General features: G+C 42.4%; 1 protein-coding gene across 2 annotated transcripts; it reads left to right on the top strand.

The window, feature by feature from the left end:
* Window positions 1-6,378: 6,378 nt before the first annotated feature.
* Window positions 6,379-20,183, top strand: LOC118213843 (high affinity cGMP-specific 3',5'-cyclic phosphodiesterase 9A-like). Of its 2 annotated transcripts, none has more exons than XM_035393045.1 (19): window positions 6,379-6,634; window positions 10,186-10,256; window positions 11,032-11,109; window positions 11,588-11,631; window positions 12,867-12,921; window positions 13,039-13,109; window positions 13,373-13,457; window positions 13,848-13,908; window positions 14,179-14,253; window positions 14,586-14,672; window positions 14,786-14,890; window positions 16,867-16,949; window positions 17,306-17,462; window positions 17,737-17,850; window positions 18,199-18,303; window positions 18,692-18,820; window positions 19,395-19,490; window positions 19,578-19,638; window positions 19,962-20,183. In XM_035393045.1, the coding sequence occupies exons 1-18, from the start codon at window positions 6,599-6,601 to the stop codon at window positions 19,626-19,628; spliced, it is 1,503 nt and encodes a 500-aa protein (XP_035248936.1). In that variant the 5' UTR covers window positions 6,379-6,598; the 3' UTR covers window positions 19,629-19,638; window positions 19,962-20,183. The 2 variants fall into 2 exon arrangements, with proteins under 2 accessions (XP_035248936.1, XP_035248935.1); XM_035393044.1 differs by lacking the exon at window positions 6,379-6,634 and adding an exon at window positions 6,648-6,961.
* The last annotated feature ends 517 nt before the right edge of the window (window positions 20,184-20,700 follow it).

Genomic DNA, 20,700 nt, shown 5'->3' on the forward strand with positions numbered 1-20,700 from the left:
TTTATTCCCCACATGTAGAACTTTACATTTAGTCATATTGAATTTCATTTGCCAGGTTTCTGCCCACTTCTGGATTCTGTTTAAATCTTCTTGGACTACTTTAGTAGATTCCAAACTGTTGGCTAAACCTCCTGGTTTTGTATCTGCAAATGTAACTAGTGTACTTTCAATGTCCGTGTCAAGGTCATTTATGTAAATGAGGAAGAGCAGTGGACCCAGCACTGATCCCTGTGGAACTCTACTTCCCACAATACCCTGCTCAGATAAGATCCCTCCTACTACTACCCTTTGTGTTCTATCCCATAACCAGTTCCGAACCCATTCTGAAATGCCTCCTGTAATTCCTACTGTCCTCATTTTGATAATGAGTTTGTCATGTGGTACCTTATCAAATGCTTTTTGGAAATCTAAGTATATAATATAAGCCCTGCTTCCTGCAAGTTAAACTGACAGGCCTGTAGTTTCCTGGATCAGTATGGTCCCCTTTCTTATATATTGGTATTACAATACCCTCTTTCCAGTCATTCGGTATTTCTCCTGTTTCTAAAGACTGTCTGAAAATACTTGCTAGTGGTTTAAAAATTATCTCACTTAACTCCTTTGGTACCCTTGGGTATATGCCATCAGGGCCTGCTGCTTTATTTGTCTTTAGTTTATGTAATTTATCTAATACTTCTATATCCCCTATCTCAATATCTGCCAAGACATTCTGAGTATTGAATGTGCCTTCTGCCCTATTAGTAACCTCTTCTCTGGTAAAACTCTCAACAAAGTAGCCATTTAGGGCATCAGCAATATCCTTATTCTTACAAAGCAGTGCTCCGTCATTATTTTTAATGCCCTTAACCTCCTCTTTAACTTTCCTTTTCCTACTACAGTATTGAAAGAAACGCTTAGAATGACTTTCAGCATCTTCTGCAATTTGCCTTTCATAGAGCCTTTTGGCTACCCTTAGTTCTTTTTTAACCTTAGCATGCATACTACAATATTCAGACCAGCTGCTGTACGCTGCTTGGTCATCTGAATCCGTAGTTACCAGGCCTGTATGAGACCTGATCTAGGATCCCTTCTGTGTTTAGCTCATAATCGTTGAGGTTTGGATGGGAACTGAGAGAAAATCATGAGCATGTCTGTAACCTTTTGTAAGAGAAAAAAGGATATATATAAAAAGTATATACATCCTATTCTGATCAGATGTTCAGACTCTAAACTGTGTACATACTGTACAGAGCGCGCTGCCTGCTCATGTGAAGTGGTAAACTGTGATGTGTTAAAGTGGCAAATGGAAGTGGGCGGCTAGCCGGTCATGGGCATTTGCCACGATGGTAATGTGCGCTGTGAGTGGGGGAACCGCCTGCGGATGCTGTTTTTACATACAAAGCTATCTAATGGGTGGGCATTGTTTCATTTGTGGGCTGATGAGAGCTGCATTTGTGGCAGAGTGGAGGGACTGAAGCAGGGACAGGCCGCAAGCTGCTGGACTTCAGGACCACAAGCTTTACTTCAGTAGTTTTAAATGTGGGTTTTAATGTATTGTATCAATGAATTGGCCAATATTACAATTTTGTTATTGTATATTAATACATTTAATACTGAAGCAATCAAAATGTTGTTTTTTTTTCATATTGTGGTTATGTTCTTAGAGGTGGAACGTCCACGGGTCACATGGTAAAAGTTCTGCCATGTGTTTCTTCCACCTATGAATGCCACCTCATTTCACTAATTAGTTCTCCCTCTGTCACTGTCTTTGGTAGTGCCTGAGGCTCTTCCTCATTTCACACAGCCATTGTTTGCATGTGAAAATTGGAGGAGCTATTTACAGCTGATTCCCCCTCCTTCCCCTTCTCCTGACAGTTGAGCACAAGTAGGTCAGAGGGCACAGGAAGGTAAAACCAGGTGGTTTGATTGTTTCTAAGTGAATTTCGTGTGCATGATAAGTGAACATTATGAGTAGGTTATGTGTACAGAAGGACACCTTTTGACTAAAATACTGGGGCTTAGCCAAATAGAGACTGGGTAAATAAGGAATGTCATATGTAGGGTTTCAGTGGGTACCACACTTTATAAATCATTTCTGGAAGTGATATATGGTTGGGGGGGTGGCGGGGGGGAAGCACAACATTCCAGTTTGGAGAAATTTGTAGAGGTTTTGGGGACACATGGATTCATCTTTGTGGAAATGCATATCAAACTGTATTGCTTTGTTCAATCCACTCCAATTATTTTTCCTGGTGTTATAGACATCCTGGGATACTGGAAAAAGAAATCAGATTTCATCCAATGTCAGAAGTACATGTAATCACTAATGTATAAAAAAATATTTTGAAATATGCCCTGTATGTGACTCCCATAGGATCAGGTTTTTTAGTCATTTTACAGGGGTGCTCTTTATTCCAAGCTTTCAACCATGTCTGTACTGTATGTAGATTTGAACATAGAACTATATATCAGACTATAGAAAAATTCTTACAAAAACCTTTTTCTGTCTCCTGTTGCATTACAGACTCTGTATGTGTACGTGCATGCATGTGTGTGTGTGTGAGTGACACAGTGATTACTGTAAGTTCACACTCACTCACGCATACTTCCCCTCTAAAATGTGGAAATGAAGTGCCAAACCGCAGGCTGACCTTGTGTGGGCAGATTAACCACCAGAGAAGAATCTGCTAACAGGATGAAGGCGGGGATTCTTGTGAAGGGAGGGGCACATACACCTGGACTTTGACAGAACAGAGTGAATATTAGAAAGCTAACAGAATGTTCTGCAATGACTCAAGTGTGGGACACTTCCTGCCTGCAACACCCTCAGTATGACACCCCTCCCCTTCACAGCATCTCCACTCTGATTGGACCACTAGGTTTTGGAGCACTTGCGAGATGTTTCAGAGAGCGTGTCATGGGGCAGAAACACTGACTCCCCTAGGATTGTGGTTGGGTGAGGTACTGCAATGAGTTCAGGGTACTTACATAGGCCACAGAATATAGGCTGTGAGCAGTTTCACTGTATGTTCAGTTCAGTCCCTAGTTCTATTTTAAAGCATTCAGTTAACATTCTGTGGTCTGTATCAAAGCAGGATTACTGAGTTAGCTGGATAACTACACTGAGTAAATCCTGGAACCCTCCAAAATCTGGAACATGGCCTGAAGTAAAATATAAAAATAAAAAAAGCTGTTCTGGGTCTTACTCCTTGCATTTATCCTGCTAACTCAGTAATCCTGTTTAGTGATACAGACCCCAGGATACCCCCCTGGGAACAAGTAGATGAAGAACATAGTGAGAGTGTTTGGTTTGAGTGATACCAATTTGGTGATTTTTTTTCCACCATCTTTTTGAACTTCTCTTTTCACCAGTGGGGTATTTCACAATGCAGGATTGCTGAGTTAGCTGGACATGATTCCAGATTACTTGGCAAAAGACATCAATGACCATAAAACCAAGAAAGTTATCTGTTGCAATATAATTTCTTTCAGGATCATGTCAGGGGGAGAAACCTCTCAAAAGATATCAGTTGCTGTGAAAGAAACATCAAGGCAACATCACGGTCCTGCAGATTCCTCCTATACAACATCAGGAGGATTCGACCATACCTGACGACGCACTCCACCCAGCTGCTCGTCCAGACTACGGTGACCTCTCGCCTTGATTACTGCAACTCCCTCCTTGCAAACCTGCCAGCTTGTGCCATACAGCCACTACAGATGATTCAGAATGCCGCTGCCCGACTCATCTACAACCTCCCCAAATTCTCCCACGTCACTCCTCTGCTGCGATCACTTCACTGGCTACCAGTCGCTGCCAGGATCCGATTCAAAGCCCTGACCCTTGCCTACACTGCTGCCAACAGGACAGCCCCCATCTACTTGCAGGACATGACTCAATTCTATGTGCCTGCTCGACCACTCCGCTCTGCGGCAGCAGGGCGTCTTGTAACCCCTCCCACCCGCCCAAAGGGATCACAGAGCTTCTCCACCCTAGCTCCCCAGTGGTGGAACGAACTCCCCGTCCCTCTCCGAACCTCCCCCTCACTATCCATCTTCCGCCGTGGCCTGAAGACTCATCTCTTCAGACTATACCTAGAATAACCACCACCACGCTGTATTAAAAAAAAAAAAAAAAAAACCTTTTTCCCTGTCACTTGTTACATGTTGCCCCATCCCTGCACTTCTTGGTAAATTGTATTTGTCCTAATACTGTAGCTTATTCTTCTGCCTAGTTTGGCTTTGCAGATGTTAGACCAGGATAGTGTTCATTGTTCTCGGCTAGAAATAGCTGTACAAAATAAGTAATTGTACCTTACTGAACCCGTGTTCAGCAGTTGTCTATGATCATGAAAATGCACTTTTTGTACATCGCTTTGGATAAAAGCGTCTGCCAAATGAATGTAATGTAATGTAATGAAATATAGACATAAAGACCCTGGAGCTATTAGAGAATTCCATCATTTTTAGGTCTTGACCTCTGGGGCTGGGATCAAGGGTTCCTTCTTGAAAAAACTCACCAGCCATCAGGTAATTTTACACACTGACAGTTACAGTTACAGTTGAACAAGTCTTGAATGGTAATGTGTTGTTCTGTTCACTGTTTGAGGTACATTGAACACATTTTTGGATTGTGGCTACTCTCCGCAGGGGTTTGTGGTCATGTGGTTACATGTCTAATCACTTCAGACTTCTTAATGAGAGAAGAAGAAAAAGCATTTGGCTTGTTCTTCTTAACAGGCACCAGGGATACATTTTCTAGAGCCAAGGCAGTGATGGCAGGGTAGGCCAGAGAGAGAATTATGGACACAAACATAGCTAACCAAAAAAAAAACAATTCACTTTTCTTTTTCCGTTTGCGGAAATGAGGATTACAAATCATGTTCCCCTGCATTTATCTTGTTTATTTTAATTCTTTCTTTTTTGTAAATTGGACTATTATGGCTATGGTGTTAACAGCACATTTCATAATAAATGGAAGACTTGTGTATTAATTATGTATTTCCCTTTGAGCTCTCGGGGAACTGGACAGATGCAGTACAATGAGGAGCTTCTGAACTTAATTACATGGTGAGACACAGCACAACACCGCTGTCATCCTTATTGCTTTAGTTCAGCAGGTCAGCAGATGTGGCAGATGTTTTTTTTACTGTTGTTCTTTTTCAGGCTTGATTTCGCTTAGGTAGAAATGAAGGGAATTGAGATGACAGAAAATTCAGCAGCAGGACTTTAAGTCAACTAGCACTAATTTCCCCCTTGTGGACTTGTATGGACAGCCACCATCCTTGTGTAGAATTGAGAGGAGTGTGTGTGCATCTGGCACGTGTGTGTCTGCACATAGTATATTTGCTTCCTCCAAAAAATGTAACATTTACCTTCTGCCCTATGCAATAATTTCTATCAAACAAAAAATGTAATGGCACAAAATAAAGCACAAAGAAAGCGTTAATATGTAAACAGAATATGTTCTAGTTCTTGCCTGGGTGACGGTGACACGGTGACGATCAAATCCTGTTTTTAACAACCTTAATGCAGCCTCAGTAAAGAACAATTTCTCTTCTACTTCTCTTCTTTTCTTTCATCTGCTAATCACTTCAGCTTGCTCAGTTTTAAAAAAAAACATTGAGAGTGTGTATTCAGAGACACAGCATTCATAATCACAACCTAAAATATGTGTACATACATATTGTTTTTCCTCGTTTGGTATTTAGCTATTCTACGCCCTATTTTGCGAAGCAACATTACTGAGTTAGCAGGGTAAGTACACTGAGTAAAACATAGAACCCTCCCAATCTGAAACATGGACTGAAGTAAAACGAGCAGTTCTGCGTAGTTATCTAGCTAACTCAGAAATCCTGCTTCAGGAAATACCCCCCTGTACATTTAATTAGAATTGGAATGTAAACACGGAATCAGGAGTGGAATACAGTCCCGAATACATTTTAGAAGAAGAAATACAGGCTAGGGGTAAGGATTCGGAAAATATGCATATCTACAATACCACTGCATAATAGATATGACTGAACATGGTTATTTTACAATATTTTCAAGGTAAAAATACTGCATAGTATGCCCTCAACTATACGATGGTAAAGCCTAGCTTATGCTGCTTTCTTTTGCGTTTTTTTTTAAGTTTTTTTTTTAGGTCTAATATTACTACACTGGACAAATTGCCCTAACCTAGGGACTAGAAATGGTTTACATATGAGGTGTCTTACGGAAAAGAATATTAATAAGCGGAGGACACGCCCACCATGTCCTTATCTGCAGAACAGCCCACGATAATCCAACAATGTTTATTACAGTGTAATGCTTATAATTGGGTTAAAAGCTTGTCAATTGTTACTTCTGGGGAATATAACCACAATTTGAATCCAGTTTGCTGGGCCTTTAAACATTTGAGGAGCCCCTGCGTGTCTCCAATAGAGCTTTAGTTCCGACTACGCTGGAGTCTTACGGTCAGGTGCAGTTGACAGGAGAACCATGGACAGCTCCTGCCTACCAGCGAAAATAAACACGCGTTTAGTTTCAAGAGGATCAGTACAATCTAAATGTGTATAGAAAGGTATGAGACCTTGCTACAGCCACTCATAAGAGGGGTGAGACCGTGTATGCAACCATGGCTACGTCCGCTGTCCTGTCCTTGGAGAGCCAGGTAACTATGGCAATGAGTGCACTTAGGATTTCGGCTTTCTTTTCTCAGACTTGTGACAGTAGAGCAGGCTAATCTAGCTCTGTCCGATACAGATGGAGAGAGGGAGGGAGAGAGAGAGAGAGCGAGAGAGAGAGAGTGAGAGAGAGATTCTTGAATTGAGAGAAGAGTGATAGTGTAAAAAAAGATGCTGGCTAAACGCTAACTTAAACCCGGTGCCGAGTCAACGCTCAAACCGACACCGGAGGACAGAACGCCACAGGAGAGATGGGATCGGCTTCGTCGGCGTACAGAGTGATTTATCTAGACGTTGATGACAGAATTCAGAAGGTAAATCACAAAAATCAGTGTGTTTCTGTCGAGTTTTTTTTTTTTTTTTGGCTGCATGTAAATTATATGTGTTGATCAAAAATATTCGGATAGGCTATAAAACACATATAAATAAAATGTTAATAAATTGTTAATATTTCAAATTGCTCGGCATAAATGAGTTGGGAAATTCAGGCAAAAATATAAGATAAAAAAGGGAAAAACATGCCAGGCTGAACAAAATCTAAACGCTTATGTAACACTAAATTCAGATGTTGACTTAGAATTTATTCATCCATATTAATCGCCACTGAGTCAGTGCTTTTGAATGTGATGTCGAGTGCGCGCTCTCCTGCGTGTACGTATGTGTGCATTATACATAATTCATGAAATCTTAAAGTCACATACCAAAAAGTGCCGTACTAAAATTGCAATTACTGATCGCAGTTTAATTTAGTAAATACCTGCCTGTGCCCTGTGAGGCACACCGCTAATTACAACATGCGCGTGTCTGGAATCACTGCACAGGTTTGTTTTGTAAAAATATTGTGTCCGTCGTAAAATGCGTAAATTGGTGTCCATTAAAGTAGATTTTTGGTAAATCATAAATTCTCATAAAGTACACAATCCTTTAAACTGTAGAATGGCAGTTATTCCTGCCTGTAGTTTGCACAATGAAAGCTAGTGGGAAGGAGTGATGTATATGCTCAGCCAGAGCTTCTCATCCCTGGTCTGCTTGTTTTCGATGTTACTCTGAGCTTAATTTATTAAATAAAGCAGTTTATTACACAGTTGACTTACCCGACCTAATTTCTTGGGTCTGAACTGCTTTCTGATTATAAGATGAATACAAAAGACTGCACGATTTTCCAAGATCAGGATAGATAGAAACCCAGTGTTGAACCATAATTAAATAACTGGAGAGGTGGTGGCAATGGTAATTGGCAATGGTTATTGAAAGCATTTGGTTTCTGGAGGACAAATGGTGGTCATTGATTACCTTCTCCCAAACTTGCCAATGTACAGCACAGAATACTGTCGGCACAACATTGAACAGCAACAGTCTGGGGCCTATTTGGGCCATCTGTTTGTTCATTTTCTTTGTTGTCATAATTGCTGATGATTTGCATAATATGCACCATAGCATGAATCTATTGTGGGATGATGCTGTTCCAACCATGTTGATTTAGTCAGTCACAAGTACACCAACAAGACCAGTAGACAGAAGCGCACAAATAAGCCACATGCATGTGTGCATTGACTTGCATGTGTACGCGTATATGCGCAAGCACTCACTCAAAAGACTAAACAGATTTTGAACAAATATTAATCCATGGACAAGCTGTTTGCAGGCTCTGGGGCGCTCTGAGGGTATACTGAATCCTGGTTTGGTCACAAGCTCCAACATGATTGGTTGTACATCTCAGAAAAGATGCTGACTCATCAGATATGTGTTGTACCTGAGTTGTGTGCTGCATTTTGAGTTATAAAACTAGTTGTTGTATATGTCCTGGATGCTGATTGGCTGAGACTGCATTCTACAGTGATTGTAAATCCGATTAACAGTCATTCAAACAGCCTGTTTGTAAGCAGTATCACTCTATGCACATGACAAATGACAAAACAAATAATATTGTGTAATTGTGTTTCCGTATGTTGTAAGCATTTTATAAAAGCAATACAGCACTCAAAGCTGTGCTGTATTGTGAATATAGTCACGGCTACAGGTGATTGTCAGCACGCCATTACATGTTGTGCCTAACAACTCCCCTGTAACGATGACTGTATTCACAATTCAGCACTGCCTCTCATGTCCTATTGCTTAAATATGATTGAATATGTTAATATGAGGTATGTTGTGTAATATAAGTGCTTTTTTGTAATACACAGGGTGTGCTGTATTATAAAAAGCCCTCGCAAAGCTTCAACTGGTGAGGTTGACAGATGCCATTACCCAGGATATTTAGTTGGACTATAAAACCTGTGATACATAATAATAAATACATACATAGTAATAATAACGCAACGGTGTAAACGTGTTTATTCTTTACTTAAGTAGGTGTCACAGCTACTGAAATACATAATTGTAAATATGAAGCTTAAATAATGTATATGTATTTTATGTGTGTGCGCTCATATATATCAGTGGCCCTCAATCCTGGCACCGGAGAGCCACAGGGACTGCTGGCTTTTGTTGTTACTCAGCACTTCAGTAGTGTAATTGATCTTTTAAAGCAGTTGATTATAAGGTTAACTCGGGCCTCCTGGTTTCTCGGGTCTGAATTGGTTGCTGATCTTATGGTGAAAACAAAAACCAGCAGGCTGTGGCTCTCCAGGAGCAGGACTGAGGATCACTGATATATATCCTCATAGTCAGGACTGTCGTTTCTGTGTATCACGTTTGAAAGTTTGTTTTTCTTTTTCACAGATGAGTTGTTCCTTTTGTTCTCAATTCTTCTTTCTTCCCCCTCTGCATATTTAACTATTCCTTCATCTTCATTTTTTCTTCCTTTTGTCTCTCTCTCTCTCTCTCTCTCTCTCTCGTAGTGTTGAACCCTCATCTTGATTGATTCTATTTTCAACTGTCTTCATCCGATTTGCAGTTTCTCTACAGTCTGGAGTGGAGCTAAATAAATACCTGTCCCACACATATGTGTGGAGCCGTCACTTCCAGGCATTCGAGAGCTCTCAGTCCTTATCTCCCTCCCTCCCTCCCTCCCTCCCTCTCGTCCTCTCTCTTCTCATGCATCTCCATCACTCTCTCTTTGTTTTCACATCTTTTCATGGTTTTCTTCTGCTTGGTATTTTATTTTACCATGTGAATCCTGAGAAAAGATGTAAAACCTGAGAAAAAAATACTTGGCCTCTTTTTGGTTTGTTTGAAGAGTTTATTAGAAGAGTGCATTTGCTCTCTTTTCAGTCTCTGTCTGTGGGCACGTGCTGAACTTTGTACCTGCGGTCTGCATGATGATAGTTTGTAAAAGTTTACAATCAAAAAAGGATACAATTTAACTTACACATGCACTTCGGACTTCTGACATCCTGTTATTCCCTCAAAAGTTATTTTTGTGCATAGCGTAGTCATACTTTATATGTTTTTTGGACTGCTGAAAAAGCCACAGCTGCAGGGTGTTTGTCACGCATTCAGACCTGAATCTACAGACAAGGGCACAGATCTCTGCTAGGCTAAACAACGTCTCATACCTTTCTCGTCTTATTCTCGTCCTTCTCTTGGCTCTGTCCAGGTTGTGTTCAGTCGCTTCTGCAGCCCGTGTGACATAAAGGAATTGTTCTGTTTGGCTCTGGGACTTCCCAGGTAGGAGAGACAAGCTTCAATTCTCACATGTGGCAATGCTGAAATTGCTGGACATTTTGTTCTGTGTTGAAATTATTTAAAGCTTTGCGTTATTATGAAAGCTTACAATGTTCTGGCGTAAATCTGTGACCGGCAATAATGCTAATCTGTCAAGTCTCTAGTGGTGCTGATTATATGCGTTATAATATCAGAGCAATCTCAATTAGTGGTTCCAAAACTGTGTGGCAGGACCCACTGGTGGCTCATCAGAGAGTTTGAGGTGGATAATCGACGACACATGGAAAAAAACAAGACATTTGGATTTGGTATATTTTATCCTGCAGTGATATTTACACCAGTCAAATGAAATGCTGCAGCTGTTCCATATTGCTGTTGTTTTAGTATACATATACAATTTTATTCTTATACAATTTTTTATATAAAATAATATTAAACAGAAATGATTCAGCATCTTAGCACGTGTCTGGCTACATTTTAACAAAGGCTGGGTCACAGAGTATATGTAACTGGGCAGAAAGTAGATGATGGGCTCAGAAAGTTTGTGAATCCCTGGTTCAGCAGATTGATTTGGTCCTGTGTGAAGACAGTGCAGTATAATGGTTAGGGAGAGAACTCAGAGGTTACAGGTTTGATTCCCATGTGGGGCACTGCTGTTGTACCCTTGAACGAGGTACCTAACCTGATTTGTGTCAGTAAATATATGCTGTGGACGTCTCTCTGAAATGGCGAAATGTAGATGAGATTGGAACGGGGCTCTGATGTCTGTGTGTGACAGGAACACCGCCATCTCCGTACTGGATGTTACAGGAGCCATGGTATCCATTGACCCCACCATGCCACACAACTCGGAGAGGTAACACCCATAACCACAAAAAAAAGAATCAATAAATGCCATTTATAGTCTGTGGCTCATTTAATGTATGTGCATTTCAGGTAAAAACAAATATATCTTTGTTATGATTTGTTTTATATTTTATTGATTTTTCAGTTTGTTCTTCCTTGTCTGTTATTGATTATTATGGCAGCATATGCTTAGACAGTGTTATGAAGCCAGTTGGAGTGGGCTGAATGTTTTCATTGTTCTCGTGCCGAGTTGGTGGCCTCCTGCGCTTGGCATTTCCATCTAAACACAGTTCCAAGATTTAAATTTAAATTTAACAAAAAAATACCCACATGCACGTACAGACACGTACATATGCATGCATATACGCACACACATGCAGGCATACACACACACACACTCACTGGAAATAGCTTGCTTGTGTGAGTCTGTCAGCGGTAACCTGTCTTCAGTAAGCTTGCGTGCATGTGCTCTCTTTCTCGCTTTGAAGGGCACCGTACCGAGTCATGCCACTGACAGGGGGACAGCTGGCCGGTGAGTCTCCGTGAAACGTGCCGACAGCTCTGCTACATTCCCACCAGCCATGTAGGAGGGGTTAGGGTCTCATTCACTGATCCCCTCCAATCATACCCTGTTCCTGGAGGGCCCTGTCTGCTTCTGGTTTTCCACCAATAACCCAGGGCTCCGCTAGCTAATTATCGCCAAATGCAACAGCAGCTTACCCGTAGATTAGACTCACACAATAAAATGTATTCATTTGGGACAAAAGAACAGTTTTTAAGTTCTCATTAGTGAGTGGATGGATAAATGTAGCTGATAAATCAGATCACACAAATGATTGGGCTAATTTAATAATTAAAAGTAGAACTTGAAATGAAATCGGGAAACAGAATGCAGCCTTCCAGAAATGGGGTTACCTATCCTTGCTGTAAAGCCAAAAAGTCTTGGTGTATCATGTCTTGATGTATATTCAGTTAGCCTGAATATAATTCAAGACAAGAGCCATTTGTTGGATTTTTCATTTTTATTGCTTTGTATTTTTATATGTTTTTTTATGAGCCAAAACTGTAGTTCTTTATGGCTGAAGCCAAACAGGGTTGAGCTTGGTTTGTGCTGAAGCTAAGAAGACCGGTCTTGGTTATCATTGAAGCTAAGCAGGGCTGGATTTGGTTACTGCTGAAACTAAACTGAACTGGGTTTAGTTACTGCTGAAACTAAGCAGGGCTGGGTTTGGTTACTGCTGAAGCTAAGCTGGGCTGGGTTTAGTTACTGCTGAAACTAAGCTGGGCTGGGTTTGGTTACTGCTAAAACTAAACTGAGCTGGGTTTGGTTACTGCTGAAGCTAAGCTGGGCTGGGTTTGGTTACTGCTAAAACTAAACTGAACTGGGTTTAGTTACTGCTGAAACTAAGCAGGGCTGGGTTTGGTTACTGCTGAAGCTAAGCTGGGCTGGGTTTGGTTACTGCTGAAACTAAGCACAGCTGGGTTTGGTTACTGCTGAAACTAAGCAGGGCTGGGTTTGGTTACTGCTGAAACTAAGCGGGGCTGGGTTTGGCTACTGCTGAAGCTAAACTGAGCTGGGTTTGGTTACTGCTGAAACTAAGCAGGGCTGGGTTTGGTTACTGCTGAAGCTAAACTGAGCTGGGTTTGGTTACTGCTGAAACTAAGCAGGGCTTGGTTTCATTAGTACTGTTGCTGATCAGTGCCTCACAGGAATAGTGCACTTCTGCACTCATGTACCACTTTTAACTGTGTGGTCTTTCATTGCAGATAAAGAGGAGCTATTTCAGAACGTACTGTCTCAGGTGGCAGAGCAGTTCTCCAGGTATGCAGTGACTCTGGCCTCTGTGTCTGTCCACACCGCACACTAGGACCCCTTGTTGCCTGTGCTGGGATTTGTGTGTGATTAATCAATTGCCTCTTCCCCTTATGAATTTTGAAGGGCCTTCAAAATAAACGAGCTGAAAACTGAGGTGACAAACCGCCTGGCCATGCTGGAGAAGCGAGTGGAGCGTAAGTCAACCACCCTGTCTTTGTCTCTGCTTGTGAATTCGTGCTCACATTTATGTTTAACCGTAGCCATTTAGCAGATGTTCTTTTGCAGTGAGATTTCTCTGTCTGTTGATGATATGTGACTAGGTTCATTTAAATTTTCCTTCATGATGTTGTTTTTGATTTGATACCATGTGTAATGAATTGACTATGTTGTTCTAATAAAGGGGCATTAAAGTCAAGTCTCTCTCTCTTTCTCTCTCTCTCTCTCTTTCTGTCTCCAGTGGAGGGCCTAAAGGTTGTAGAGATTGAGAAATGTCGTAGTGATATTAAAAATCTCCACAAAGAAATGGCCTCCAGGAACAACAGGTCAGTGAGCTTTGATGCCTGAGCTTTGACCTGTTTCTGATCTTTTTGCCCTCTGTGACTCAAGGGCTGCTGGACCTGCTGATACGTCACACTGCTTTATACCTTATTGTTGAACTAACTTCTGTTTTTAAGTGTCTTTGGAATTGTAAAATCTTTGAGACTTTGAGAGCAGACAGAAACTGGTCCCGTTCTATGTGATATGCTCAGATATTCCCACCACTGGCTAAACTTTACTGAACAGGGAATAATGTACAGTTCGTAATTAGTTTCCCTTTAAGAGAAGAAAATTATAGACAATTGAATTCTTTAATGATGTAAAATGGGTGTCTTACTGTCATGAAAAGTTTGTGTGAACATTGGAAGAAACTTGTGACTTCTTGATCTCTGCAGCAGTTTCATGGACGAGGGCAGGAAATTAATCCCACGCAGAGATGTGCCTTCCTATCCCAAGGTGAGTCTGCAGACCCTCTCTCCTATAATGCATGATGTGCTATCTGGCAGAGGGGAGGTAGACCAGGAGCTCTGCCCCCTGCATTGCATCCTCTCCCAGTTGGCTACAGATTCACTCTGAAAACCAGCCATTATTTTTCTATTTCGAGTTCTGAATACAATGTCACTGATTTTCACTCACTGTTTTTCCCCTCTTTCTCTGTCTCTCTCTGGTCTCTGCCTGCACTTTGTGCATGCTCTCCTGTGTGTGCGTATTTGTATGTGTATGTAGTACCACCTGTCCCAGGAAACAGTGGAGGCCCTGAGAAAGCCTGTCTTTGACGTTTGGCAGTGGGAGCACAATGAGGTGAGAACAGGAACCGGTGTAGTGCAGGGACCCCCAGGGGTCTGCAATGCAGCTTCACTTGATCGTTAGCCATTTTGCAGAAATATTTACATATTTCAAAAATGACATAGGACTATATTAAACTTTAAGAAAAAATAGAATATGAAATGAGTTTTGAAACAAAGAGGTCTGGTTTACAGGTCCTCCTTGGTGATATTGTGATCATTGTTACTTATTACATCACAGCTTTGAGACCTAAGACATGAGACTGTGTTAGCACTGAGGAAGGTGATAGAGACCCAGCCAATGGGTGCCATTACAGGAAGTGACCTCACAATGCCACGTTGTCTCAGATGCTGAGCTGCCTGGAGCACATGTACCATGACCTGGGACTGGTTAAAGACTTCAACATCAACCCCATCACCCTGAAGAGGTGGCTGGTGAGGGCTACCCAGATGTTTGAAAGATTCCTCCAGAGTCATTTGACTCCTCTGCCAGACAACGTCAGATGACCATCCTGTCTCTCTCTCTGTCTCTCTCTCTTTCACTGCAGCTCTGTATCCATGACAACTACAGGAACAACCCCTTCCACAACTTCCGTCATTGTTTCTGCGTTACACAGATGATGTACAGCATGATTTACCTCTGCAGCCTGCAGGTAACCTTAAACACAAATCTCTCTCCATCTCTGTCTACAGTATATGCTGGTAACATTTAACCCCATCTCCCATCTCATCCAACTTAGAGACATCCAGGACAAATTTAGCTATTGGGAAGATACAGTATCTTAAGGCAGTGTCTCATCTTTCTACATAAAACAAAGGTGAAGATATAAAAATTCAAAAATAACTGAATTTCACTGCTGGGATTTTGGGCTACAAATATTTCATTTTACACGTGGATACCCTACTGCACTGCATAGGAGAGAGATGTGAAGTGAGATAGCAGGAGGGATGAAAGCTACGATAGGAGAACATTCTGTTGTCTTGGACACGCATGCAAATCAGATTTTTTAAGAGTCATCAGTGAGTCACTGAACCCAGGTGTGTGTGCTATTACTCCTGCCTGAGCACTTGCCAGCTGGAGATTTTCTATCTCACACAGACATATGCATACGCGTGCACACACACACACACACACACACATACATGAGCGCACATACACATACACACACACACACACACACACATGCATGAGCGCACACACACATACACACACAGAAGGAAATGGACATATATGGTCAACTGCACACAGAACGTCAGATTCATAGCAGCAACCAGACCAGACACAAGCTGCCAACCAAACACACTTGGCAACCAGACACAAACTGGCAACCAGGCATACGCTGGCCACTTGATACATCAGCAATCAGAGGAATGCTGACAGCATGAAACTCTCCATAATTGCACTCTGTCACCATCGCCGGAAATCGAACACACTTCATCTGCCAAAGATGGGAAAAGAACGTATCACACTGCACGGGAAATGTCCCATCTGCTCATGCTGAGGGGTCACCAAATTACAGGGCTGAATGAAACAGATTAGGAGCTGCAGCTGGAACAAGTGGCTTTCTATTCTCCGCCTCCAGATGATAAGAGAAACAGCATGTGCAGGCATTGTGCCCAAGCTGCTTTCCGTGTCCCAGGAGAGCTGCCGGTCTGAAATTCTCATTCTCTACAAGGCCAGATTTCCTCACCTGCCCTTGGACCATATTTAAGGCAGCTCTCGTTTCTCCTAAGTGTTTTTTACAAGGTTTACAAGGACAAGTAAACCTCATAAACCGTGGACTGGGGCAATCAGGTGTTTGCTGTCTATTCTCAGTCATTAACCCCACACTCTTATGGCAGAAGGCTGAAAATGAGCCGTTCACAGTGATCACCAGATCAGAGTTTCATCTGCTGAAAAGATTTTTTAAGAAGAATTCTCCTTTACAGCACATACCAGGAAAACAACACCTGCATGTCCACACACTACAATCCCACCATGCCTAAATTTACTACCTACACACATATAGGTGTAAAAAAAAAAAAATTAATGAATTATCATAAGTTAAATAAAGAAATTAAAAATAAGAAATCAACATGAGGGAAACTTTGTCACCCTTTAATTACCTCCCTGAGAATACTTACAGGGCCCAATGGACCTATGCCTTAAACCTTTCGGCGTTGAGTGGGCAAAATAGCTACCTTGGTCTTTTCTGACAAAAGGTTTAGCAATCCCGCTTCCTGCTATGACAAGGCACTGTATTTATAGACCATCGATGGAATGTGTCTGAGGGTAACCACCACCCAAAACAGTATACCACTCCCTAACTGGCCGAACGGCTTCCTTCCAGACATATCCTACAAAAGGACCATTGCTCTCCTACTGCATAAGTTGCAGTGAAATTATCAGAGCTGTGACAGTTGATTAATGGTCAGAGGTTGAATTCATATCATGTTTTAGACGTCTCATTCCTGGTTCTGGTGAGCCACAAGGTCTATTAACCAATTTAGAGCCAAGAAACCTGCTGAGATTAGCTAACTGCGTAATCGACTTCTACAAATTAAGTGGTAAATAACAGTGAAAACCGGAGTTAAATCATGTTGTATGAGAGAGAGTGATCCTCCCTGTGCTCACCTGTTCCCCCTACAGGAGAAGTTCACCCAGGTGGACATCCTGATCCTGATGACAGCTGCTGTGTGCCATGACCTTGACCACCCCGGTTACAACAACACGTAAGAGACGTCACTGCAGTCCATGGGAAGTGCATGCTTACTGAACATGCAGACTGACACACTGAACTGAGAAGAGACAGCCTCCTACCGCCTTCTCTCCTCTTTCCTTTCCTGTTCTCACTCCCTTCCATTCTTCCATGTAACTTCTCCCCCCATTCCTGCTGTTTTCCTTCATCTCTCTGTCCATTCTTTTTCTTCTCCTCACTCCCCCTCACTCCCATTTCCTCCCTTTCTCTCTTACCCTCCTTCAGCCTCTTTTTCTCTTCTTCCCATCTCATCAACTTTCTCCTGCTCTCTTCTTTCTCTCATCCCTTCTCCTCACTCACCCTTTCTGCTCTCTCTCTCGTCATCCTCAGGTACCAGATAAACGCGCGGACGGAGTTGGCGGTGCGCTATAATGACATCTCTCCACTGGAGAATCACCACTGTGCTGTGGCCTTCCAGATCTTCTCTCAGCCTGACTGCAACATCTTCTCCAACACTGACACAGAGACCTTCAAACAGATACGCCAGGTAGCTTTCAGCAGTGCTCTGAGCATGTATCTGTATGGAAGAGAGACAGGGAAAGACAGGGCATACTGTATGTACCCAGTATCCATTTTTGGCCTGAGCTATTGTGTTGTCACAATGATTGCTGCAACAGTACATTACTGTACTCAAGTTTGAACTGGTGTCCATTGTAGGTAAAGGTATTTCCAATCTATTTGCTGGATGACTCCAATCAGATGTGTTTACATGCAGTACTTGGTACACTGGTGAACACATTTCCCCCTTTTTTTGGTCGCAGGGAACAATAACACTAATCTTAGCCACAGACATGGCCCGACACGGGGAAATCCTGGACTCCTTCAAGCTGAAAGTGGACAGCTTCGACTTTACCAACGAGGAGCACGTTGCCTGTGTGAGAACCCACTTCCCTTGATCACCTTTGTAGATTGGTGCTATCAGTACAGGTGGCAGTTGAACAGCATGACTGCGTTTTTCTGTGCGTTTCTGCCTTGTGTATGTAAGAGTGACTGTGTTAGTATATGTAAATTACCATGACTGTGTTGACATGTATATTACCCCTTCTGTGTTAGCCGCATTATCTTATCCTGACTGTGCTAGCATGCACATCATGGTGACTGTGACACAGTGTGACTCTGTATGTGGCTCTGTCAGTGTTCGTCTGTGTATGTGTCTCTGTCAGGGTTAGCCTGTGTACGTGGTTGTGGCTGTGCTGGCCTGACTGTGTGTTTGGTTCTCTCAGCTGAAGATGGTGCTGATAAAGTGCTGTGACATCTCCAATGAGGTGCGGCCCATGGAAGTGGCTGAGCCCTGGGTGGACTGCCTGCTGGAGGAGTACTTTATGCAGGTAAACACAACCTTGGTTGGAGCTGTTAATTTTACAAGGCATTTAACTAGGCCACCTTACAAGGAGGGTATATGTTAATGGGTTGTTACATGCAATCTTCAACCTGAATGTCCTTCAAAACTGTCCATGTGCGTGTATACAAATAAAAAATTATGACAAAAGAGCAAAGTTTATCATTCCTGTTTTTTGTTGTGGCACCTGCTGCTCAGGAGGCACATGTGACTGGGTTGTGTATTACATGCGAGCAGTTCAGAGGGAGGGCCCCTAACACGTGCCTCTCTGGGACTGCAGTAGAGCTCAATCTCCTGATACCCCTCGCGGTACGCAATAGCTCTGTGAGTATTTGTGTGGGTTTTGAGTGCTGACCGCCCCTGAACTGTGTGTCCAGAGCGACAGGGAGAAATCAGAGGGGCTCCCCGTTGCACCCTTCATGGACAGAGAGAAAGTGACCAAACCCACGGCCCAGATTGGCTTCATCAAGTTCGTCCTCATTCCCATGTTTGAGACCGTAATGAAGGTAAGAGCGCCATTGCACTGGGAGAGAGAATGATGAAGTGCTTATTTGATAGAGGGTGCGCAACAAAGATCAATCCAATTTCAGGCCAACATCTGCCCTCAATGAGTTAATAAACCCATTCTGAATGTCTTCTTAAAACCATACACTACAGCTACAGACTGCAAATTGGTTTATTCTGATACATGTTGTGCCTGCAGATTAAAGGAACGGTTTTTCTGGCTAATTACTGACTTTGGAGCTCCCTGTAACTAACGCACGCAACTCCCTAAAACATTAGCAGCCCCCCCTCCACCCTCCCCTCCGTAATCCCTTTACTTCAGGGGTGTCAAACTCAGGTCTCGGTGCACCACAGTGTCACCTGTGTGGCCCTTTGTGGTTTCATTTCAATTAGTGGCCAATTAATGCCTTGATGACAGGGTGTGTGGATCCTTCAGCCAACCAGGCACTTTAAAAAATCACCCCCCTCCCCCCCCCCCCCACACACACAGCTTTCCCTTCCCTCAGTTGAGGACATGATGGTGCATGATGACACACGTTTTAGCTCTGACCTCTCTGTGCACCCCCCCCCCAACAGCTGTTTCCCCAGATTGAGGAGGTGATGGTCATGCCCCTCAGAGAATCTCGGGATCGGTACGAGGAACTCAAGCAGATTGATGATGCCATGAATGAGGTGAGGGGACTCTGTGTACCTGTATGACAAGTTATAGGGTGTGAGCGGTGAGCCTGAATGTTCTTACTTTTCTGTTGCATATGTCAGGTGCAGAAAAAGAAAAGTGAAAATTTAACCATGGGCGGGAAGAAGAAATGAGAGATCAGAGGTTTGTGTCTGTTTTGGTATTTAGTACTAGCTCTCTGTTACTGTAGTTATTAATCATTCCTATGATGTAATGTATCATACAGTCAGCTCAGCCGTAATTACTCATCATGTGCAATTAACTGGCAGACGCAACACAACTACAGAGTCCAAGAGCTAGAACGAGACGAACACAAAACACGGTCCAGAAATCTTTGCCTCACTGCCAGTAGCAGTTAAACCAGTAATGTTTTTTTTACCTTCTTGTAACATTGTAGCAAATGTTGTGTCCTGTATTGGAGCTCTATTTGGGTACAGTAGAGCTGATGGTGTATTTCTGTGGAACAGGACCATACATTGGACAGGAAGCCGCTCAGGGGGGTGGAGGCATCAGACAGATGGACAGACAAACTGTCATTCCAGAGCCTTCATCTGACAGCACAGAACCATCACCAAACAGCATTCAGCTTTTATTTTGTATTTTTTAAGAGATTGTTTAATGTGTACAGATTTATAGTATACTTGTTATTTTTCTTTCCTACAATAAAAGTTGTACTTTGTACTTTTGAATTGTGGTCAAAAATTGACATTTGTACCCTGTTCGCTCCTGTTGCTGACCGTGGCCAGAAGCTGTGTGGTGTGGCACATATTTGACCATGGAATTGGGTTTCAGAAAGAGGGTTTCAGTTTGCCCTGTCTGCCCGAGCTACATCTGGCACCGGTAGCCCTTCCACTGGATTAAATGTCTACAGTCTTCCTACAACAGCTGCACACAGAGCGTAGACCTCAGGTGCAACAACAGCACATCTCAGCTGGTGGACTGCAGTGTAAAAAAATAATTATCAGCTGGAAGAACAAATATAATTTTATTACAAATACCATTTTATATTCCAACCTAAGAAAAAAACATTAATATATATCTACAAAGGTGTAGGCTGGTATACAGCTTTAAAAAAAGACTACTGATTTCAAGTATTATTATAGAAAATACACTGATGCGTTTAGATGTCAGTGAGCCAGATGTCATTAGTGTATCTTTGAAAGCATCTTGTTAACAGCCCAGTGAATGACACGATTTAGCATTGTT

Source organism: Anguilla anguilla, chromosome 15 (assembly GCF_013347855.1).
Source record: "Anguilla anguilla isolate fAngAng1 chromosome 15, fAngAng1.pri, whole genome shotgun sequence".
Taxonomy (NCBI): domain Eukaryota; kingdom Metazoa; phylum Chordata; class Actinopteri; order Anguilliformes; family Anguillidae; genus Anguilla; species Anguilla anguilla.

Coding starts and splice junctions, on each gene's coding strand:
- LOC118213843 (XM_035393044.1), top strand. CDS start 6,899: ATGGGATCGGCTTCGTCGGCGTACAGAGTGATTTATCTAGACGTTGAT. Junction 13,458..13,847: donor ATGGCCTCCAGGAACAACAG/GTCAGTGAGCTT, acceptor TGATCTCTGCAG/CAGTTTCATGGACGAGGGCA. Junction 18,821..19,394: donor TGTTTGAGACCGTAATGAAG/GTAAGAGCGCCA, acceptor CCCCCCCAACAG/CTGTTTCCCCAGATTGAGGA.